This window comes from Vanellus vanellus, assembly GCF_965231255.1.
Source record: "Vanellus vanellus genome assembly, chromosome: 13".
NCBI lineage: Eukaryota > Metazoa > Chordata > Aves > Charadriiformes > Charadriidae > Vanellus > Vanellus vanellus.
In genome coordinates, this window is record NC_138918.1 from 16,853,753 (window position 1) to 16,878,592 (window position 24,840).

Below are 24,840 nucleotides of genomic sequence, written 5' to 3' on the forward strand. Positions count from 1 at the left end.
TCAGAGGTCATATTTTCCTATGTATAAATTATTCATGAACGATTTCTCCAATGCGCTAGATAAACTTGCAGAGATGAGAACGTGTGTTTCTCTTTTTCCTCTCACCCCTACAACTGGTCATATTCTAATAGGCAATGCCAAAAAAAACCCCACAACCCCAAACCTGTCTTCATCTGTGGGCATTTGATGGTATGGATTGATAGAAAATTATGAGAGGAGGGTTCACAAAAGCAAAGAACAAATAAGTATGAGTGGTTTTATTGTTGACTTGATGCCACTAGTTGAGTGACCCAAAATACATTGTTGCAGGGGGCTAAGGTATATCATATGCATTGAAGATCAGGTTTTGGAGTTGAAATGAATCTGTCTGGTGAGCTAGGCAGGAAATTCTGCCTCTACAGCACCAGCACAGAAAGAAATGGAAGTGACAGGACCGGAAAGTTTAAGAGTTTCCAACCCGTATTCCAGCTTCGCCCATCTCTACCAGTGGAATAATTCCCTTTCAGTCCTGCTGTCCCCTGTGCTTCCTGCCACCCCCGTCTGTGGGGTTTGGAAAGATCTACAACAATGCAAGAAGAACCTTAGCCTGGAGGGAGCCTTCATAGGGTTCTTGTTACAGGCCTCCACTAGAGGAGCTATTTCCCTGGTAAAAAAAAAAAGCAGCAAATAAATATCAGAACACCATCATTATTTTAAGAGATGGTTGCAAACACGTGTTGTAATTCCAGGAATCACCTCATTATAGTCCCCTTTCTCGTTGGTCTTATTTAGCCAAAAAAACCCCACCTATGTGTGTGAAAATTCTCCTGGTAAAATACGTAGCTGATGCACTTGTGTTTGGCAGCATCTGAGGATGCAGCTGGGGGTCCATCAGCGTGCGGCTGCTGCGTGTCGCTGCCCCGCAGAAGGACACACTCCCCAGCCAGCGCCGTGCAGCTCCTCACCTCCACCCGGCCTCTGCCCACCCCAGGAGTTACAAGCTGATGCTGCCGAGAGATTTTTGGAATGAGTCTGCAACGTAGCTGCTCACGGTGCCTTGAATATGGTACAAAGGGACAAGTTTGCACTAGTGGGGAGATTTTGTGGCTCTGCGCAGCAGCAATGCCATGTAACGATGGACGGTTACAGTGCAAGTACTTGGCTGTTCGGGTTTCTTTTCATTACATTCATTGCTGATCTTTGATCCCTGTGTCCTCTTTCCCAGGTCGTCCCATTCCACCTACATCCTCGTCTAGCCTTCTCCCATCTGCTCAGCTGCCCAGTTCTCATAATCCTCCACCAGTTAGCTGCCAGATGCCATTGCTAGACAGCAATACGTCCCATCAAATCATGGACACCAATCCCGATGAGGAGTTCTCTCCTAATTCATATCTGCTAAGAGCGTGTTCAGGGCCACAGCAGGCTTCCAGCAGTGGTAAGAAAATTGCAAACATACGGAGTTTATTTGTGATGTGTTTGTGCCGGTTTTGTGCATTTTTTCGCAAATGTGTTCTTACATCACCACAAAATTGAAAGCATATATGGAAATGAGGCAAACAAAACTCTTACTGCTTTGTTTCAAGGAAACTTTTGTGGAAACACCATACATCGTACATGTTTTTCCTTCATTTTACTTACAGAGAGCTTTTCAGTTTTAGGAGCGTTATAAGTAGTGTAAAAAATATTATTGAACTCTTGTCATCAGGGGGATTTATTTTTCTGGGTGGGTTTCCTGCTCCTTAATGCATTGTGTAAGAGAGAGGTGTACGCACAGCAGTTCTTTGTTCCGCGTAGGCTAGTCCACTCTCTCATGTAGGTGATGAGGTTCTGTATCTAAAAATGCGTGTAGCTTCTGCCATTCTCTGTCTGTTCTTGTTTCAGAATCTGTCTGATTCTATACTCCCAATGTCACATTTAACTAAGATACTGCTGTTTTTCAGCAAATTAATTCTTGTCTTTCAGGCCACTGTTTTAAAACATTTGCAGCTCTGCTATCAGTCATATAATCTGTAGTGCTTAGGGTTTTCTTTCTTTTCCTTTTATCTTTTTATTATTAACAGATGCTGACTTTTCCTTTTGACAGCCAAAATTGAGGACTGAAGATGCAATCCCTTTTTAGAAATACAGGCAAAACAAAGGAAGGTTATTATAGCTCCTTATTTTCTTCCTTTTTGGTTTGGTTTTTTTTTTTTTTTTTTTTGAACATAGGTATCTTGTGCAGTTCCTGTTCATTTAACTGAACACTGTAATTTTATATCTTATATGCAGTTTCTGATCTGCTCTATGTCGCTCTTTCCTGTAACAATACGGAACTGAACAGTATTGGAGATACTGTGTGGTGTGGAACGGTTGGCCTGTGTTGGGTGCACACAGTACACTTGAACGATGGCCTTTAAACAGTGGCTGGTGGTATGTGGTGGGAGGATGAGATGACGAACAAAAGTTGAAACATGATTCAGAGTCAGCATAAGGTAAAACTTTTTCCCTGAGCGTTGGATCGGAACAGGTTGCCCAGAGAGCCTGTGCAGTCTCTGCCCTTGGTGGTTTTCAAGACAGGTCGGTTAAAATCCTGAGCTACTTGGTCTGACCTCAGAGCTGCCCTTGCTTGGCAGGAGGCTGGACTAGGGACCTCCTGGGGTTCCTTCCATCCTGAGTTATCCTTTAACCCTATGATCTGATTGCTATATCAGCTATGTTAAAATATAATTGCACAAAGAAATAATAATTCAGAGATTGAGCATGCTTTCTCGGTACTTGAGGTTTGAAGGTGGAAAGTTTGTTACCAGTTTTGAGAGGTTTTTTTAAAAGGTTCATGAGGGTTGTGGGGAGCTGCAGACCTCAAAATCTATAATGGGCAACTCAGTAGAAACCATGGAAAAGGGGGGGGGGGGGGGGGGAAAGGTGGATATGATCTATCTTTGATGAGTCAGTATAACTTCTGTAAAGGGTAATCCTGCCTAGAAACAGTTAAGAGTCCTTTGTAGGGCTCAGCCATTTCTGAATGAGAGTGGTCGTGTTGATAAAGGGTCTTTGTATTTTCAAAAAGGTCTCAACAAAATCTGTCACTAAGTGCTTTTAAGGAAATTAAACTAACATAGGGTAAGAAGTGGAGGTCCCTGCATGGTAAGTAGTTATTTGAAAGACAGTAAGCAGAAGCTGGAGCTCCCCAATGAACTTCCATGGGACGTGAAGATACCTGGAGAAGCTGGTGAGCTGTGGGGTGAGAAAGGTAGCTGGTGGCAGGGTGCTAAGGACAAGATCAGACTGTGAAGAATCACAAAAAGGCCTTGTGAGACCAAGTAAAAGTGCAGTAAAATGGCAGAGGAAATCCAGGGCAGGGAAATGTAAAGTGATATTCATGGAAAAAGCAGCTGTGGTTCACTGGTTAGTGATGGACCATTACCAATCAGGAGTGAGTAGTTGGGGACGTGCATGCTTCATCCGGGAGCTCAGGAACAGGTGAATGCTGACAGGTGAAGAAAGGAATAAAGAACAAAACAGAGAACCTTGTCTAATGCTAATAAGCATTTTCCAGCGATCTCATTTTTGTCTGTAGTTCTCACAATCTTTCCTTTAGAAAGTTTGTAAGAAAATACCACAGATAGTGATATATACCTTAAATTGGAAAAGCCCACATTTTTTTGTTGCTCATCCCTATTCTTGAAAGATTTTCAGAGTAGATTTTACCATCTACATGATATGGAAAGGTAGACCGTGTTTAGTGTTTTGTTTTTTAATTTTTTTTTAGATTTTTTAAAAAATCTATTTTAGTTCCTATGAAAACTTAGCAACATACATCCAGACATCAGGGAGAAAGTAAATAACTTTGAATATTTCTTTTTAAATCTGAGGTTGAGTTAAAAAGGAAGATTTGAAGATATTTAGATTTAAGGCTTAGATTGCAGATAATCTTTGATCATTAATAAATACTTGCTAGCACTTTCTAGGTTCTTCTTTAAACATTTCTATCACAGTCTTCAAAGTACATGCCGAAGGTGAACTGTTGGCAGAAGTCTTGTACTGACTACATTATATAATAAGTGTCCTCTTGTTTGTCTGATTGTACACTTACACTTGCTTCAACCTCTACAATTACAGGATAACTCCTCAATAAGTTTAAGATGAGTCTTCTTGGATACGAGGTGATAGTCATCCACGTGTACTGCCCTGTGCCCTTCACAATAGCCATTCTTGATATATCTGGAAAACTCATTTGCCTAAAAAAATTACCTAATCAAATCTTCCATCAAATGAGCAATCTATTGTTGATATTATGAAGGCCTTTAATCTACGATAAATCTTTGTTAGAACTCATCAGAGCTTCCAGTTTGAGAGAAATGTGATTATAGCACTCTTAAAATGACATTACATCATCGGGGTGATTGGTTTATCATTTGGAGAAGCGACATCAATCATAACTAGCATAACCACATCGTAAATGAATTCAACCTTTCTACTGCAGAACAATGACACAATAATTGCTCAAAATCAGACTTAAAATGAAATCAGAAAATGCACTTTCTTTAAATATGATGTTAAACTAATGGAATATATTATTAAAAATCATGTTTGAGGAAATTCTATGTAATTAAAAATATGTGAAAATGTATTCCTTTTTTCTCTCATTAGAACCTGATTTCCGTTGCAGAATCATTTTCTATGCAACAGATATTATGCTGTTTTTAATTGAACTCCCATCACTTACATTCCTCTGCTTGCATTTCTTAATATAATATGCAACACAATTATATGTGATGAAGGACAAGAGGTTTTTGAAATCTGGTGCACCTGCTGATAGTATTTTGAAAAACACAAATATTATAGAAGGAAATGAGACCTTTTATCCATGAAAAGTTAGTGGATTTCTTTTCCCTTTTAAAAGAAGGTCAGTTCCTGTCACACCATTTTCTAGGATGTTTTCTTACAGATAAGAGTAGGAATAGGTTTATTTCTTCTTCCTCTATACGTTGTATGTATTTTTTTCTGGTAATACAAGGTGACTCATCTTGTTGGAATGCCATTTTAATGGCTTCAATCATAATATAATATAACAAGCTGTTTTTCAATCTTGCATAGAAAAAACGATAAGGGGGTTTGTTGCCAGCAGCTTTGCCTTATATAGGATTTATTCCTGTTAAACCAGATTTTGTTGCTCTCACCACCTGATGATCGGTTACCCAGCCCCTCCTGAGCAGTGATTGCGGATTCCTGCCCCCTAGACAACCCCCATTTGTATACTGAGCATGATGTCTATGGTATGGAATATTCCATTGGCCAGCTTGTCCTGTCTGTGCTCCCTCTCAGCTTCTATGGGAAGCCGAAAAAGTCCTTGACTAATATAAACATCACCTGGCAACAACTCAAACAATATGCGTTATCAACATTCCTTTGGTAACAAATCTGAAACACAGCAGACACTAGAAAGAGAATTAACTCTATCCCAGCTGAAACCAGGACACAGTGTTAACATGTATTTTTGGCTCGGAGACAATAATACAAAGCAGTTGGCTCAATGTACTGATATTTGCCCACGGAGTAGTTTGGACGCTGCTTAGAAGACAGGGTTTGCTTTGATTTTTTTCACAAGGAGTTGTTGGCAGCAAGGGTAGAGTAACGGAGAAATAGGTTGGTTTGAGTGAAATAATTGTTGTTTAGTGGTGTCTGTGAGTTAGAGTTGAAATAAAGAATAAGACTCTTTATGCTTATGACCCTAGTTTGTGTTAATTTACAATGTAAAACACCAATATTCATTATATTCAGTATAAAGATCTAGAAGGATCTCCTGTATTCAACAGATATTACCTGTCTATAGGATTTCATAATTATTAATGTATAATTACCACCAGCTCCTTGCAGTTTAATCCAGTATGTAAAAATCTTTTTTTTCTGAAGGAAGCCAGAACTTTCATTAATGCGCTGTAGCTGGGGGGTCTTATTTGAGATCCTCTGCTGGGAGTGCTTGGAAGTATATGTTTTATAACCCTCTACAATCTGGCATCAAATAAACAGATAGTTGCAGTTCCTAGTGTATAATGCAAACTCATACAGAAGATATTAATCTTTAAGAAATAAATGAATCCTATAGAAAAAATAATTACATCTCCAGATGATTAAGTATCACCCTGACTGAATGGAGAAAGTAGTTTCCGTATCTGCCAACATACATGATAGAAAATGAAGCAGCCACCCAAAGATCTAGAATCTATAGCTATTTTCTTTTTCTGCACAAATAAGGATTGACTTTGGCTTACTTAAGAGACTAAATTTAAGGGTTTGGATATCTCAATAGGTAGCACCTTCATCTTATTGCCAGAAAGACATGGGTTTAAACTGTAGATAAGAAACCTAGACATGCGTTGCTGTCCCAGCATGATATCCAGTTGCTGGGTTGCTAGAGGAATGGTTCCACAATTAACCAGGCTCAGTACGGAGCATTAAACATTCTGATAGGAATCTCATGGTGTTCAACAAAGGGGAATGCCAAGTCCTGCATCTGGGAGGAGTGACCCCCTGTACCAGTACAGGCTCGGGCTGACCAGCTGGGAAGCAGCTATGCAGAAGTGCATCTGGGCATCTTGGGGGGCAAGAGTTTGACCACGAGCCAGCGATGTGCCCTAGGGCAAAGGAGGCCAGCAGCACCCTGGCCTGCGTTAGGCAAGCACTGCCGTCAGGATCCAGGGAGGTGATGCTTCTCGTCTGCTCAGCACTGGTGAGACTTGTTTGGAGTGCTGGGTCCAGTGCTGGGCTCCCCAGTACAAGAGACATGGATTTACTGGAGCATGTCCAGTGAAGGGCCACTAAGGTAATCAAGGGACTGGAGCATGTAACACGCTGAGAGAGCTGGGACTGTTCAGCCTAGAGAAAAAGAGGCTCACGGGGATATTATACCGATGGAGAAGAGTGATAACAAGGGAGACAGGCTCTTCTCGGTGGTGTCCACTGACAGAACAAGAGGCAATGGGCTTAAATTGAAGTATAGAAAATTCATTGTAAATATACAATGACATTTTTTTTCCCGTGAAGGAGATCAAGCAAGTTTGCCCAGAGAGGCTGTACAGACTATATCCTTGGAAATACTCAAAACCATCCATGGTAACAACTTCAACAGTTAGTACCTTCTAGAGGTGTGGAAGACCTACGGGTTCTTTATATGGCACAAGGCTGGCCAGGACTTAGTGAGTAGGTTTGTGGTAGCTCCTTGTGCAGCCCCCACAGAAGGTACAAATCGCTTCATTCCACACTCTGCACTCTCAGATGTTTGTAGTTTCGCAGTGTTGACTGTTAAAAGAGTGAGATTTAACTCTTCTCAGATTCAAAGGAAATTGCTTGTAGTGACTTGAAGTCCATGAGCATTCTTTCTCAATCCACTCAGTATGGTGCCATCAAACTTGTCTTGCTCCTACAGTGTCACTGCAGGTAGTAGAGGTCTTGCCCACAAACTTGCACGGAAAAGAAGCATGAGATGCTAGATCAATATTTATTTTTCATTTTGTGGAAAAATGTTTGGATTTTTTTTCATTTGGACGTCCTCTTTTGAAACTGCTTCATTCCAGTTGAAATCTTCCTCTCCTCGTCAGTGTTATAGTTGGGGGCGGGGAGAAGGGGTGGTGTTTTACTTTGGTGTTTGTTCAGGTAGGGAGGAACAGTAATCAGAAAGAATTCCTTCTCCACCTTCACTTTTCTGTCCTAAGTGCTGTATACATTTGTTAAGATTTCAGCAGATTCTCCTTCTGAAACCTCTTTCAGAATGCTTCATTTTAGACTTTGCTAACTTATGCTTAGATTAGCAACAGTTACAATCAGTTAAGGTTCCAGGGTTGTTTTTCCTACAATATTGTATATGTTTTTTAATATTTGCCTCTGAAAGGCAGCTCTGTGTTACACCTGTATACACAATTATGTTGAGGAATAGTGCTTCCTAGTCAATATCTTCACGGGGAAATACTATAATCAATTATTTTCTGATGACGTTTTACAACAATGCAAAAAAAAAAAAATACTTGCAGATTGATTATTTTAATTTCTATTTCCAAATTAGGAGGAAATTATGTATGTTCGTTTCTGGATCCACCATTGTTGTTTTTATTGAGAATTACGGCAGTATAGGCTTTTTTTCTACCTTGGCACCCGTGGCTGTTATGCGCTGCCCCAGAAGTAGAAGGCGGCAACCCTAATTTGAAGGATTCTATCCTTAATGCTTAATGTAGCTGGAGAGCATAAACCACCCTGTATTTCTCAAAGACTTCTCTTCAGCAGGTGACATTGCCCAATTAAGATTCCTCTATTACAGTAGAAAAAATTAAGTAGAAACAAACCCCTGGTGGTTTCTAGTGTTTATGCTCTGAAGACGGGCTCCTAGCTTTGGGGTTTTAAGCAACAGTCTCTTTCTGTGCATATATTGTTTTGAACAGCGTATGTGTTTAGTAGCAAGGTCTTTAAATAGATATTTTTTTCCCCAATTTGTTTTCAATACTTAAATTCTCTAACTCCTTAATGGCCGGTCACATTCTAATTCTGTTGCATCTCTTGAGCACTAGGTCTAATTTTAGAGCTTTGGACTGGAATTAGAAATGGAGGGAACAGCATGAACTATGTTTTCCCATTGAAACTGAAGGGTGTACTTTTTCTTGAGTATTATCTCCATGTTGCTGCAACTATTACTGATATTATTGCTGCTGCTGCTCTGTGTAGCATATGTTGACAATGCCAGCAGATGTCTGAATTTCAGCCAGAAGACGTGATTCTAGATATTAAGATATTGCAGAAACATTGTGTTTATTAATTTATGAATTCATAATCAGAACAGAAGGTTCTGTGGAAATAAAAATGATAATGCATTACAAAAAGCTGTGGAATTGAGAACACATTCTAATTCTGTTTATTCTGTATTTTTCTTAAGCTCACCACGGTTTTGAGAGCCGCAGAGATTTTTCTTAGCTGCTTTTACATTATTTTAGTTTAAGGCTTGTAAATATGTTAAACTGGCAGCCTCTGTAGTAATAAAAGCAGCACAGCGAAGCAGCTGTGGTACCAACTTTCCAAGGTGCCATTTCTCCAGCATGCTACTCTGCAGTTTTCTGCTATCTACCGTGGTGGCTGGGAAACAACTTAGTTACTACGGCCAGTCAGGCCGCGTGTTTTCTCATTACCGATCCGTATTTTGTCTCCTAGCAGCTGGTCTGTGATCACCAATAAATGCCATGCATTTGAAATTTAAAGGCGGGATATTATTGCTCTATGCCATTGTGCCAGGAAAATGCGTGCCTAGACCTGGTAGGTTGCTTGAAAACTGAAAGGCATTGGGGAAATTACAATTATAAACATAGTAACTCTTTTTTTTCTATTATGTTATGATTTTTCATCTTTTTTTTTTCTTTCATATGCCGAGTCCAGACACTGTTTGTGTTTTTTTTCTTTTTTGTTTAGAAAAGCCTAAAATTCTCCTTGCTAATGCTCTCTGTTGTAAGTTGTGCTGTATGGAAAGAATTTCTCAGGCTTTCTAATAACTTTGTCTTTTGATACAGAGTTTTGAATCATCTGAACTACACCTCCCTTTTTGTTGGCAATGACATAGACCTAACAATTTCCATAGTACATTGTGCAGCTGTTTATATGGAAATGCAACATTTAGAAAAGATTTCATGGTTTTAACTGTCACCAACACAATTTGGTAGCTGATTCCAAGTGAAGAGTCAAGCACATGCAAGGCACACGCACTTCACAGATTATAAAATTGAGAACCAAAAATTTAGGATATAATTTTTTCAGAATTTGCAATATTTATACACAAGAAGTTCTGTGGTTTGGTTTGTGTTTGTTTGCTTGGTTGGTTTTGTAATAACAAAAAGTTTAATGACTTCGTTCTTTCTCCCTATAAACCCAAATAAGTGCTGTTACAAACGCTTGAAGGCAAGGAGACGCTTTTCATCTGGTTCAATATCTTGTCTTTGATAAGACAAAGCCATACACTTCTGCTTTATTCCAATGATAAAGTATGAATTTATCTAGTGCTAAGTTATTATTCCTGGTTATAGAATTACTTCAATAGATTTGCAGTTGTATAATAGCTATTTCTAATATGCTTGTAAATATTAGCATCTTATCAGGCAAATCTGTGAATATATATGTCACCATATGTCACCTATTGATCACATTAACATCTCTAGAAACTGACTTTATCTTCATATAAAGCATGATCCAATCAATAGAAATTTGGACTTTTTTCCCTTAGAAGATCAGTCGTCTTTTAAAACCTACAGGAGATGAAGAACTCACCATATCGCTGAAGAAACTGCTCAGTGGTTATTAATTATTCTCACTATTATTTTTTTCCCCATTCATGCCTGACTCTTTGCCTGACAGTTCTCCCATGCACACCTTTTATATCCCTTCAGCATAAACAGAAAGAAATCTGAACTCCGTCATTTTACTTGGAATATTTTTCCCTTTCTGTTTACCAGTGACAGCCCTGTTGCCCTCTGGGTGTGTGCACCCTAAAAGGGTTTGCACATACAGCTTTAATGACAAGACCCTCCACTGAAAATACAGCTCACCCAAGCAAAATATGCTCTCTTGTTGCTTCCTAATCCAATCCTCAAATGGATTAAGCTGTGTTGTAAAGAGGACTCCTTTGTTTGCATCACTGCATCTTCTGTTGGCTTTTGCTGATGTATGCTTTTGTAGGCCAGGATGTTGTCTTTCTTACCATTTCAATTTTAGCAGCAACCTTGTGCAGCCACTGTTACAGTGGAAATGTAATAAAAGTACGTGGTTCCTCCATTAAACGGCTGCTTTATTTTAGATTTAGAAATGTTTCCTGTAGGGAGAGCATGGTGGAGGTGCACACCGTGGGGCTTATGTTGGGAGGGCGCGTAAATGTTCAGAGGCTTTGATGTTGTGGGATGCGTTCAGAACCGAGCATGGCGCTTCAGCTTGGTTCTGTCTGCTGATGCGCTTTACTTGCATCACGCCTGGCCTGACATTGCCCGTGGATGGATGGCTTGCGCTGCTCTAAAGATTCAGGAACTGAAGGAGTTTGAGTGGAAGTCTTGAACTGGCCCCTTCCTTTGTTGTTTGTAATTCCTATGTTTGTAATAATTACATACTAAAACTGTAGGTGAGGTGTTACTTTTATCACATAAGCTAATCTACCAAACAGTATTGCCTTCTTTATTACATTGCAAATATATGTAATTTATTTTTCTGCCAGATTCCTATGCAGAAAAGCTGCGGACTTTGAATGTTGGTGAAAGTTAATTGCTGGCCTGAGTAAATGCTTACTTTTTCAGATATCTTGATATCAAGCCATAGAGGGAATCCTGTCCCATTTTGTCAGCTCCCCGAATGTTTCCACAGCTCAATCTGTAGCATTCACGTGTGAATGAAATTGTCTCTCGCTCTGTTCCATTTGTTTGGATTCTGTGTTTTCTTCCAGTCTGTAGCGCTGCTGCACTTGCTCCCAGTTCCCCAGGTTGCTTTTATTGCAGTGACCTTTTCCATCTACGTAGGGTGCTATTTGTCATTCAGCTCCCCTTCAGTCCCTGCCTCACCCCACCGAGGAACTGCCTTATGTGTCGCTCCTTTACAATAGTTCCTTTCTATTTAATGCATTTGTGTTGGATATCATAGGGCTGTAACAGTGTGATTTTCAGTAATTGAGCTTTTTGCTCCTTTTATTCAGGTCAGGTCTAATGATTTGTGAAATAAATAAACAAACGCATACATGCACGCAGAAACATAACATCTTTATGGTTATAGTGGTAGCTGGTACTTACTTTGTATATCTGGGATCTGAAAAAAGCTGATAAAAGGAAAAAGAATCGGCCACTTAATATAGAAGTTGTTTTGTTTTGAGAAGGCTCCTTGTCCTTGATGCTCTGTTAATTTAAGAGCAACAACTAGAACACTGTAGAAAATGACAGTAACCTTCTATAAATGATAAAAGGCAATGTGTGGGTATAGAAGCCTATATGGACCAAACCTCTAAAATCTAGGGAGTCTTTCTCTGCTGCTGCATCTTTCAAAATCTGCCTAAGAGGGACAGGCTTGCTGTGAACTACCGTGCCCCAAAACTTCCATTCGTAACAACAACGGAAAAGTTGTCTCAGCACTCCGTAATAAAAAGATTTATGACCTGGTTATTTTGAAACATCCTTCTTGGTCTTGAATCTCCAAACCTGGGGGACGGTTGTTAGTATATCATGAAATGGGAAGTCCTAACTGCTAATTCACACGATTTGGGGAGAACTCAGAAATCTGGGCATTAATAACGCATGGTGGATTACTTAAATCTGTAATGTATAGGCCCTGGTAATAATTTTGGGTTTTACAAATCACATTTTGTACTGGAATCAGTGGGAATTTTGCACACCAAACACCAAGCTAACTTCTCCGTTAATACACCCTGTAATGAAGTGTGAAATGTTCTGCCTAACAAAACACAGCATTTGAGCGTGTTTGTTAATATTTGTTCCCATAAACAGCTGGATAATTGTTTCACTTGACACAGATCTCTCAATTATAGGGACTACCAAACATAAAAGATGTAAAATCTTCGTAAGTTTGTGAGCTCCAGGTTTCTGAAAACTAGGTTTCTTTACAAAGTCAAGAGAAGGATGTTTGGGGAGTTAGAGCTCAAGTGGTCCATGATGGCTTTGAGTTAATCTGTCAAGCTGTGAGAATGAGGATTGGGACGGGGATGGCTCGGGAGTGCATATGAATCCTTAGTGACCCTGCCATACAAGTTGCATCAACTCCTGGCACCTTCATTTCCAGTGTAGCTGAAAATTTGCTACAAAAGCAAAAGGGAGTAACATGGAGGCAAAAAAAAAAAAAAAAAAAAAAAGGTGATTGGTAAGGCTTATGTGAAAGAGAAAAAAGAAATGTGGACTTCTTCAATTTGCAAATGTGGTTAGGAAGAGCAATATTAATTACTTCCATCTAAAGCAAAATATAGGTTTGGTTTTTTCTGTTTTAAGTTTCAACCTTTTTGTTTAACTTTCTTTCAGTGTTGGTTAAAATAAAAACAACAGAAGCAAATCCTCAAAATGAAAGGTGAAAATATTTGCTTAAAAATCTTGCGAATGGAATGATTCAGCATTTCAAGAATGAAATAATTATTGTTTTAATTAGATGTTTCTGAATTTTTCAAATCTCTTCTCCCTTTCCTCCCCATCTTTTCCAGCTAAAAATGTAGCAAAATTTAATTAGATATTCACAAATAGTTTGTCTCCTTGTGGTCTGAAGCAGGCAATGGGCAGGAAGAAATACCTAATTTATTCTAAAATCCGTGAATTTAGTAGACAGGGTAAGGGCAGTCAGTTATACTTGTGAGTGCTCCATGTGCCTGGAGAAGAGGCTGCAGAGAAAACCAGACCGCCTTGAAGAGAAGGGGGAATGTCCAAGACTTTCAGTTTCTGATTTGAGACTGTGACTTGAAAGTGCGATGAGATTATGGAGACCGACGCGTATGCGCAGATGCAGAAAGGCTGATGAGGGACTGTACTTATAAAACTAATCTGAGGAAAACACACAAGAGACTGGCTAGAAACCAAACTTTTAAAAGCACATTGTCAGCAACTAAAGCCCAATCCATCCACGCAGGTAGCACAGCCCTTTCTTCCGAATGATTTACAGAAAAAAGTTATATAATACAAATCACTAGAAATTGTCATCCAGAAGTACGTAGATGCCCACGAAACTTATTTCTTCGCTTGTATTTCCAAGCACACACCGGTTCTTCTAAATATCTTTCTTTCCCTTTCTTTTCTTTTTTATTGTTGACAGCTGGAAACATTCCACAGTCTTCATTCTGCAGTTCCTCTGAGATCATGCCAGAAACGCAAATGCATTAGGGAGTCTTGTTTCATTTTCTTTTTTTGGAACAATTTCCATTAATATCCTGCTGTCAGAAAGCAACTGGTACTGTTTCACAGCTCTTTATCATGGCAGTTTTATTCGGGGGAGCTACAGCGATTGCTCATCGAGACCCGGAGCCCCGGCAGCGCAGCTAACTGCTGGGCGATGGGGAAGTTAAAGTCTTCTGTCAAGTTTGGCTCAGATGATAGCAACTTCTTAATATTTAACATTTAAATTTCTTTGAGGAAATTAGTACTGGTGGATCCTGCTGGACCAGCAGCCTTTGCATTCGGTGGTTTCTTCATAGGATAGTATAAGTTGGTATTTTCCTTATAGGACGTGCAGATCCAATTCAAATCTACACGTTCCTAAGAGGTCTGCAGGCCCAAATTCAGTTTCTGGATAGCTGGTTTGATGGTTCTTCTCCCTACATGGTTGAGTTTTGTTTGGTTTCACAGGGATGGGGGAGAGGATGCATGTGGGTTTGCTTTGGGTTTCAGTTGGTGGGGTTTTTTTTTAGCCGTCTCTCTGGGAATCTTAATTTTGGACTGTTTTTTAATAACCAACCTGTTAGGTTCATTTGATTGACAAAAAAAAAAAAAAAAATACATTGCAGTTGGTTCTTTTCAGGAATAAATGCTGTAGCATGCTGACTTACATTAAAGGGATCTACCAAAATATCACCGTTAGGTTTCACTGTGTGCAAACGTTCTGCAGTTTGATTATTTCTAGTTCCCGGAAAATTCTCTCAGGTAATTTTATGAGAAAGCATCTAAAAACATTGAGAAAACTGTAGTGAAATTATGTCATTTCAGATTTTTGTTTAAGCATAGTGTTATCAAAGAACAGAAAAATAAAATAAAAATAAAAAAATAAATAGAAAAGAAGAAGACATGAGACATTGTTAATTTAATAGTATAATAAAAAGATGAAGACAGGCTGAGAGAGTTGGGGTTGTTCAGCCTGGAGAAGAGAAGGCTCCGGGGAAAAGGTCGCCCAGAGAAGCTGTGGCTGCCCCATCCCTGGAGGTGTTCAAGGCCAGGTTGGATGGGGCTTGGAGCAACCTGGACTGGTGGGAGGTGCCCCTGCCCAGGGCAGGGGGGTGGAACAAGGTGATGTTTAGGGTCCCTTCCAACTCTGACCATTCTATGATTCTATGACTATGTGACCATTGCTAAATATTGTGATGAGAAAAATTCACAGCAATGGAGAAAGTTTAGAGCAGACGTACAGCAAATTGCTCAAACACAGAACAACCTGTGGCACAAATCTGCCTGCTCTAGCAGGCTTCATAAAATTAAAGATAACGTATTTTCTTACCGCTCTCCCAGCTGCTTTTTATTAATCTGTGTTATTAGATGATAGTTAAAGGCTCTCTAATGATTCCTTGTTTGTACCCTATTCATCAAAACTCGAGTAATGAAACTGTTTTCCTGCTTTATTTGTTCTTAAATTTTGTTTGAGCCGCTGACTCATTGCCTAGTCCTACTTGTAGCACTTTTTCATGTGTCAGCCTCTGTTTCACAACTATAAAATGTAAAGCAACAAAAGAATGTGCTCTATAGCTGAATTTTCATTGCTAAGCAATTTGAAGTAAGGGTATTAAAACCACTGATACTTTACAAGTGATCCATATCAAAATACGTATAGTTTTTATTCTATCTTGATGTAAAGCTTAGGATTTTTTCAGAAATTTTTATGCCACAGTTGTTTAGCTGAAAAAAAAAGTTTGAGAAAACTGTAGTGAAATTACGTCATTTCAGATTTTGGTTTAAGCATAGTGTTATCAAAGAATAGAAAAATAAAATAAAAATAAATAGAAAAGAAGAAGACATGAGACTGTTAATTTAATAGTATAATATAAAGATGAAGACAGGCTTACCTGAAAGTCTTAAAAGCTTACTTACAGGTTTTAAAAAAGAATAGCTAAGCAAGCTTAAAATAGTAGTTATTTATTGGCTGGTCGCTGCAAACATTCTATATTTAGTGAAGACACAGAGACAGTACGGTGAAGAACTTTTGAATTTAGAATCGAACTTCAGGTTCCTGCACTTCCATTCGTCTCTGTTGAATCCTTTTCATGAGACATTTGAGTTTCGATATTGATAAAATGTTAAATCACCAGGAAAATAATAAAGTTGACTTTTCACAAAGATGAATCAAGCTAAAGAAATATAATGCTGTTGCTTTTAATGATTATAAGGTTAGGTTGCTTTTTTGTGTACTGGAAGAGTTGCAAAAAAAGCCATTGGTACTCACTTTGGGAGTACTGAAATATCAGTGGCTCAGAGCAACACATAGTTCTGCTGTTCGTCGTAGAGAATTACCGTGCCTCACACAGGCATTATGGGGCTAATCAATTCATCAGGAATTTGCATCGAATTAAAACTGCGTAGTAAAGATTTCAGGAAATAAAATTGCATATCCACTTATAAACAGAACACACGTCTGATTAAAAAAAAAAAGTAAAAAAAACCCCATGTAATAAAGAGAATTAAAATAGCAGTGGATTTCTAATTGAATCGGAATATCTAAGTTTCTTCCACAAAAGTAATGGAATTTCACAAGTGAAATTTACTCACGCATTTTGGATGGGCGTCACTGTGCTCAAACGTTACATTACCCAGCATGTCACACGATGAAGTGTACATTTTGTATCCTCTGGAGATCTTAATGGAATATTCTGACAGCTGTCAGTAAAGCAAATATTATTGTCCAGTAGAAAAAATGATCATTACAAAGAACAGGGTAATTAACACCTCTGCTTACATGCTTCACTGCTTCAGAAAATTGATCCAATAGACACGATCGTGCAGGGGATGAACTAGCAATTAAACAGGTACACATAAGTATTGTCTTTATTACATAGATCTTCAAAATCTTACAGCCCTTACGTTTAAGGTGATCATTACCTGAAAAGTTTTATCTGCAGCATGATAGAAAATTTTGAAAGAATTGTTCTGTAGAAAACAAAAATGTCAAGTGTCCTTTAGAATGGTTATTGTGTTAAAATGTTCTCACTGTTGAATTTGCCAGTTGAGAATAGATTTGAGGAGTCTTTGAAAATTAGTTTATTTTCAAATATGATGGACTTTATAGCGCTGATCTTACATGTGGCCATTAGCTTAGGAAATAAAGCTACTTATTTTGCATACTTACCATTTTTTTTTGTGAGGTGAGTAATTCAATCTCTGTTTTTAAGCCACTAGCCTCTATTTATAACCCCGTTGTTAAACTATTTCCAGGCTATTATAATATTTTGCTATTAGTACTGTTTAATCAGATATTATTTAATAGATATTTATATTGTTAGATGTGTTTGGTTATTACCCATATTCAGCCTGGAGACCTATATCGTTTATAGGTGATTTTCACGTCAAGCATGCATATATACATGCACAGAAGCCCTGTGAGTGGCACTCTCCATCCTGTATATACATGTTCTAAAGTAGTGTTACCTGGAGGGGGGGAAACACGCTCAGTTTACTTGTCCTGTATTTTGTCAACGCTCAGCAGATGGTGGAGACTGTATGTCTGCGTTAATGGAAACAAAAATTGCATTAAAAGTACTATGCCCAGAAAAATAAAGCCACATAAACTTAAAAAAAAAATAAATCAATTAATACAAGCCAAGAAATGATGGAAAGGTGGGTGATGACTGAGACGTCAGTTATGGCAGGACTTCGAGGCATTCTTGAAAATTATATCCTGTGCCAGATTTCTCAGGACTTCCAGCTGTCATATAATCACTCAAATCAGCTGTTAGAGTTTGAGAAAGTCAGAGGAGATAGAATTATAGTTCATTTTGAAAATGTGCTCATTGTTCAGGTTACCAAAAAACGCTTTATTCTTAACCAGCCTTACTCCACGATATTGAATAAGCTGAGATTTGCAATTTTCGGATTTCTGCCTGAAATAATCCTGCTTTACTTCAATCCAGGACATTGAGGAGTTCTGCTTTGATCTTACATTGTTCTTTATTGAGCAGAATAAGGAGTCATCTAAACTTGTTTCCAGATCTTTTTCATGCCAGAAGTGGTGTGACAACATATACACGTTTTATTTGTGTTGTCTGATGTTGGCTAGAAATGACATCTTGCGCTTGGTAATATAACCTTGCAGTTCATTAGGCTGGTAGCTGGGGAAGGCGCAGATGGTGGGCTTTGGCAAGCCAGTGGTTTTGGTAAAGGTCTGCTCTGTTTGAAGTCAGTGATTTGATCGTTGATTTATTTATCTCTGGTTTATTGTAATTTAAATGAAAACTCAATTAAGCGAGCTTTGATTAAAATTCCATATGAAGAATGTAAATGGTGGTAAATGATAATTGCTCTCAGAATTGCTAAATCCTGTTACCTGCCTGGCTGCTTTGGTTTTGCAGTTCCTTTCCGACTCCTCCGCTGTGTTTCTCAAAGTGCACTTTTGTGTAATAGTGTTCTCATTTGGCAGATTATAGAATGGCTTAATTACAAACAGCCTCTTCAAAACCCAGGAGTGAACATCAAATTTTAACAATTGTATGTATTAGTTCTTAGAAATTTCTGCTGTTGTCATTTATCAAGTGCTTGAGCTTATTCAGCATCAGTAAACATAGAATCAGGGCTGTAAATTTGGGGGGTTTGATGTTTAGGATTAATGGTGGAAAGGAGAGCTGGAGGCTTGAGGAAAGAGAGCCCAAGACCTCGACTTTATTATAGAGGAAGGTTGAGCGGAAAGAAGGCAACGTCGTTTGGGGCAGTATGGGGCTGAAGTAGAAAAGCTGTTGCGTACATTCATAGAGCTTTTGAAATTGCCTCCGAGGATCGGTCAGTGAGTAAAATCCTTACCCAGAGCGAGTACAGCTCGGTGGTGTTTACATTTATAGCTAGCATTGACTGAACCCGTGTCAACTGCACATTGTCTCTGTATGTGCTGATGTACCCACAGGCACGCGTCCATGCTCACGTGTGTTACAAATATATAATGTGCAGCATACGTGTACATGCTATACATATCTATATTAGTATGTCTATGAAAAAAATGAAGGTGGAGAAGTCGGTTAGTTGTTTTTTTTTAAAAAAAATTAGGAAGAGCCTGGGTATTTGAGAAATTCTTCTGGACAAAAGCAAGGAAAAGGGCATTATCTGTAATTAGAAATAATAATGTATAATTGGTTCATTTGCCATATTTCTACAGTTCTGATTTAGTTGAACAATGTGATCATTATGCCACCAGTTTTCAATAGAGGTGTCACAATGAAAAATAATTGCAATATTCCACAATATTAACTGTACCCTAATTGCAAAAGTTTTGAAATATAATTACCATGAAAGCTAATGCGACAGGGAACATTAAGCATAATTAGTGTATTTTAAAAAAGGGAAAAACTGTTAGAAGCTTGTTATTGTCTCGTAAGGTAGCTTCAAATTAGCTGGATGCAGAGCACTTTCATCTAGGTTTTCTATAATTTTCGTTATTAGCACAGACTGCAATAAATTTATTTGACAGAGCCCACACCTGCTAACCCGGCAGGAGAGAATTTCTAATGTGCACGGGTCCCAGCTTTCTCGCAGAACCTGTCACCATTTCTGGGAGACACCAGTGGGTAAGATTTAGGTGTGGGTTGGTTGGAGGGGGTTGTTGTTGGGTTTGTCCTTTTTCAAACAGACAGTTATGCTGCATCGCTGAAGTTGCACTGTGTTTTAAGAAATTTCTGCAGAAAGATACACAAAAATGCTATAATGAAGCATGTCCAACAAAGCATTCAGTACACATGATAGCCATGTTCTGAAAAAATACATTGTATATTAATTATCTATTTTCTTTACAGAGCAACTACATGCTTTCACATAGAGGGTAAAAGTTCACCCAAATGATTAGCATTTCTTTTTGAAGTAAAGAAAAACAATATATCACATATACGAGATATATCACATATACGAGAAATGTTTCTGTGCCCATACAACAGGGGGATAGGATCCACGCTGTAAGAAGCAGTGTTGATTTCCTTATAAGATCAAATTTTCAGTAAGAAAAATCTGAGAGCTTTTCCTGTGTTTTTTTGGTAACATTTTGCAGGTAGAAACTCATGTTCTTCTGGTTTTGCTGTGTTTCAAAATTATTGAAATGTGTTTTGGAATAAGCTAGATCCAAAGAGAAATATATGGCGGAACACCATTAATTAGTTTAAGTATTGTTAGTGGACATAGTTTTAGGAAACACTTCTATTGCTTGGTCTTAATTACTATTAACCACTGAGCCTACTTTTTATCGTCTCTATTTGCTGTTATTGCAGGTGTGTCATAGATTTCTTTTTGGAAGGAAATAAGGTCATACATTAGATAAAATTTTGGATTGGCTAATGCAACTCATTTTTTTCCTAGAATCATTTCAGGATAAAAAAAGGCATCTGATGCTAATTTTTCAAAGTGTAATTTATGAAAATGCTTTGTTTTCAGTTTATCACCTGTGATTTTTTCCAGTGTCTGTCTGTCAACAGCAAATGCTCTGACATTGCTGCTAGGACAATTTAAGGTCTTGTGGAAACCTGTAAGAAAGGTTCTCGTTTTTCTCCCTCAAAAGTAATCCCTCCGTGATTCCCTGAAAAGTAATTCTAATTTAATTCAAGCCCAGGACAGAGCTTGCTTCTGCAGAGGTAATGGAAGGTTTAAAACTAAGGAAAGGTGTTAAGGTATGGAAATCCCAACTGTTCTTTCTTTCAACAGGTAAACTGATTCATTTATTCAGCCGAACTCCATTTTCAATAAATTTCTGTTCTGCAAGGGCTGAGGCGGCGTTTTTAAGTTCTGTTGAACTGTGGACATGGAAATCCCTTTATATAATCTTTCTGGGTACTTTCATGGGTACTACACTTACATTTTGAAGTGCTACAGTAATGTGAAACATCTGCAGATATTTCCAAACAGCCATTTGATATATATGTTCTGTAGGTTATCAAATCTTACTCGAATACTTCCAGCAAGGAAACAGCACTGCAAAGCTGTCGAACCAGGGGGCCAGGATCCGAGCAAGATGTGGGAGTGTGGGATGGAACGCTCTGAACCAATGAAAAAACAGAAAAAATAAATTAGCTCATATTAGGAATTACACTGTGTTCTCACTTCTATCCATTACACTTACACAAAGACAAGAGATTACAGGCTGTGCAGAACTTTGTTTAAAGAAACTTAGCCACCCTAATTTTTAACTTATAGTAAAAGACAAAAAAAAAAAAAATTATACCTGAGCTACAGAAGAGTACACTTACATTATATAAAACAAGGAACAAGAGCTGTAGTGTGTAGGGCTGGAATACCTTTATTTCTTCACTTCATTGGATACATCCCCAGGTTATTTTACTGGTACGGCCCATACACTATTCCCCTCAGCATGCAGAAATACAAACCCCGTTCAGAGGGTGGGTCTGCATAGCTCCTTGCCATCCTGCTCTGCCCGTGCTCCTACCTGACCAGGCGCCGTGGCACCGCGGCACGGAGCTGCGGTCAGGTTCAGCGGCGGTGCTGACGAGCAGTGACCCTCAGATCCGGGTTTTCCTAAAAGGCCTCCGTTTCCCAGCGTCTCAGTAACGGTGCCTGTATCGAGAGCCTTTCCTTCAGACTATTCACCAGTGCTGAGACGTACAGGCAAAATATTGCCTTTGGTTGGCAGCACAAGTCAGCGCTGGTCTTGGCCCAAACTGAGCTGATTGCTGCGAGCAGCCCCAGCTGAGCACCCGGAGCTCAGCGTCCTTGTCCGTCTAGAAAGGAGCTGACTGGTTTCGCTTCTACAGAAAACCGACACCTTTTTCTTAAAATGCATTAATGTTCTAAAGTGCCTCGTTTTCATAAAAGAGATGCACAACTTCACGGTATTGTATCTGTAAGTGCAGCCTGTGTGTGTCTCCTGTTAAAGTGCAGTAGAATATTGGCCAAATACCGTGTTTCGTAAAGGTGAGAGAGTCTTTATAATGCCTTAAAGAGAGCGCCGTAGTCAGCTGGGAAGGAGTTCGTATACAAAGGTTATTTCAGTCTTAGTTTAGCATCTTACAAAAACACATTATTATCCAACTCTCTTACTGCTAACATCGTTACTTTACAGATGCCATAAATTTTAATTATCAATATCCTGTTATTAAAGAGGGACTTATCTACACAGTGAAATACTCTCTAATATTAATACAGAATTAAAATATCACTGTTTTTAACAAACTAAACTAATTGGGAATTAGTAAAACTATAGGACACTGAGTGTGAGCACACCCACATGTCTCTGAATATGCCGTTGTGCCAGAAGTTTTTTTTGCCCGTTTGTACAAATGCCGTAAGTCAATAGAGTTTATGAATGTATATGCTGCAGTCCTAAGACCACTGGCAAGATGTTTATCCTTCAAAATGTGTTAAATGCATTTACTGTAATGTTTATTAGAAAATGTTTTTCTTCTTTCCCCTCTCTAAAACTACTGTTAAAATTACTTAGATTTTGGGGTTTTTTTGGGTGGGCTGCAGAACAATTTTTTCTTGTTTTACTTAAACAAGAAAAACAAGTACTTAAACAAGTACTTTCTTTACTTTTCTTGGCTTTTTTTCTTGATTAACTTAAAAGCCTACGTCTTCTGTAAATAGTACTTAATAGAGCAAGTGAAATAACAGAATGCGTAATTAGTTTATATACATAATCTCTCACACTCTGCATGTTTCCATGCCCCTCCGTGCGGCTTGAGAGCTCCTTCCCCCGTCCTCTGTGGCAGCGGCAGGGTGGGCTCGGACAGCAGCTCAGGCAGCTGCAGCTCGCTGCCGGGGGCAGAGCACGCGCTTGCCCGTGGGCCCTGCCTCGCTGTCGCCATCTGCCCCTTGTACCGTCACCGGTACTCCCAAGAACGGGCTGACCCATGTAGATGATAGGAAGACTCGTCTTGCCCCTGGGAAAAAAATCAGTGCTTAGTTCCCCAGCTGGTAGCTCCTGGCACCACTTTCCCCACGGTCACACAAGCGTTAATCCCAGTGCAGAAGACGGTGGAGGTCGGTAGCAATCCAAAGTTAATGAGCTGTCAGCCAGGGAATCCCGTTGCTGAGCCGTACCTTGGGGTACGTTTTCATCATTGGTTATGGCCAGCCGAGGACTGTGCCGCCTGCGAAAGCCTCCGCCCTGGGTTCCCCGGCCTCAGGCTTCCCGTGGCTGCCGCTCTGCCTCCCTTTGTGCCAGCTCTAGAAGCTGCCTGGCTAGCGGGATCATCGCCGGATAGCAAGGTTTGTTTTCAGTTGGAGTATCAGGCTGGTTGGACTCAAAGCGCGGCGGTGGTGTCACTCGCCAGCAGAAGGGAAAGAGGCAGTGTGGGAGGGCTGGGAGCAAACTGCCTCTCTTGGCAGCGGGCTGGACTTTGTCAAAACCAGCTGGAAAGCTGCACTCTTACAGATATTTGTGGAAAGATGAACTTGTAATTACCTCTGCTTTGGGTCCATGGCAATGCCTCCTTTGGAGTACGTCCTACCGTGCCGAGAAGCGCTGCTCCATATTTGTCTTTTCATGTGTACATCTAAACTGATTCTCATTGCTGAGCTCTCTGGACCACATGTCAGAAACACACCGTGCCTCTTGCTAGTCCTTTCTCTGATAAAGGACTCTGTTTTATTCCATCACTTCTATTTTTTGCCTTTCTACACCTTTTCTGTTTTCTCGTTCTTCCCGCCTCGTCATATTCTTCCTTCTTCTAGTTATCAGTTATGGGTGAACAGTTCAGTTCTTCCTTATTGCAGCCCTGGCAGAATCGGAGGCCTGCTGCCAGCAGGTACAAAACAGGAGTGATCACCTTTCCCAAACAACTTACGATTCTGCTTCATTTTTAAAGATCAAGTCTAATGTATCTGTTCTTCTGCAAACAACTTTAAGCTATGTGTTTTGCACGACCTGCATTGATTCATTATTTAACGCTTACTGTTAACTCTACGGCGTAATTCCCCTGTTATTTATTATACAAAACATTATTTCATTAACTAGATTGAAACAGATGAAAGCGGAGAAGAGAGTTCTGACAGGCAAATTTAAATTTGTATTAAATATCCAAAATCAGGCCTTAGTTTTTCAGGAATTAATCTCCATTTAGGCTTCTATATGAAAAAGAAGGATTTGTTGCTTTTTTCCTTCTCTCTTAAACATGTGTGCAACTACTCACGCATACAAAGAAGCGTGTCAATACTGAAAAGTGTAGATTTTTTTAAAAACAGGCTGTATCTAGCGTAGAAATCGGGCCTCTCATTACCACCTCGACAAACATTTGTTCTTACTCCTGTTCAGCATATCTAGAAATGCGACTTGCACGTTCTTGCCCTTTGAAATTGTCTTTGAAAGTGAACGTTATCAACTGCGGTGCTAAGAGCTTGTGTTTGGAAAAAAGATTGCTTTGGTGGGGAGCAGCAGCCTGATAGATGTGGTGCCTGCAGAAATGCTCACAGCGCTGTTGCGTTCTCTATTGGTAGCGTTTTTGGACAAAGTGAAAGAAACGCTCAGATGTATATTTTGCTCTTGATATATTGTAGGGGGGTGTGTGGATTTTTAACTCGCTATATTTCAGCTTGCTCAATGGAATGGAACGAAAGAACAGGCTAGGGGAAAAAATCACATTGGATCTGAGAGTCAGTCACCTACAGCTGCTGTTCCCCACGAAACCACTGCCAATGGGTCACTGAAATTACCAACCCTTGTGAGCACGTTCTTGTCTTCAGCTCCTTGATGAACCAACCGTGTGTTCCTTCTATTTGCAGCAAACCAAAAATGAGGTATCTGAATCTTCTTCTTCAATCTTTCCTTTCTTTTCTCCCTTCGCTGCATAGTTTAGAGTGAGGGGGTATTAAATGAAGATGCCAAGCCCATCTTGCTTCGCTCTCTTTGCTGAGCAGGGACGGTAGCTTCGTTAATTAACATGGGAGTTAGTTAACTTGTAGTAACACTTGTGATTCAGAGATTACTCTTGGCCCCTAAAATGTACAAATATAAGGGAAATGTCAGTAACTAATTTGCTTTCTGTGCTTTACA

The 24,840-nt window shown here is 39.4% G+C and overlaps 1 protein-coding gene across 6 annotated transcripts in view; it reads left to right on the forward strand.

Annotated features, from left to right (window-relative positions):
• The window catches only part of TENM2 (teneurin transmembrane protein 2), a gene marked incomplete at its 5' end in the record, with an annotated part of 543,931 nt that overhangs the window by 303,482 nt on the left and 215,609 nt on the right, over positions 1–24,840 (forward strand). For all 6 annotated transcript variants that reach the window (XM_082489861.1, XM_082489862.1, XM_082489863.1 and 3 more), the window contains one exon: positions 1,205–1,414. In XM_082489861.1, coding sequence (XP_082345987.1) covers positions 1,205–1,414 — 210 coding nt within the window. The remainder of the gene's footprint in view (positions 1–1,204; positions 1,415–24,840) is intronic.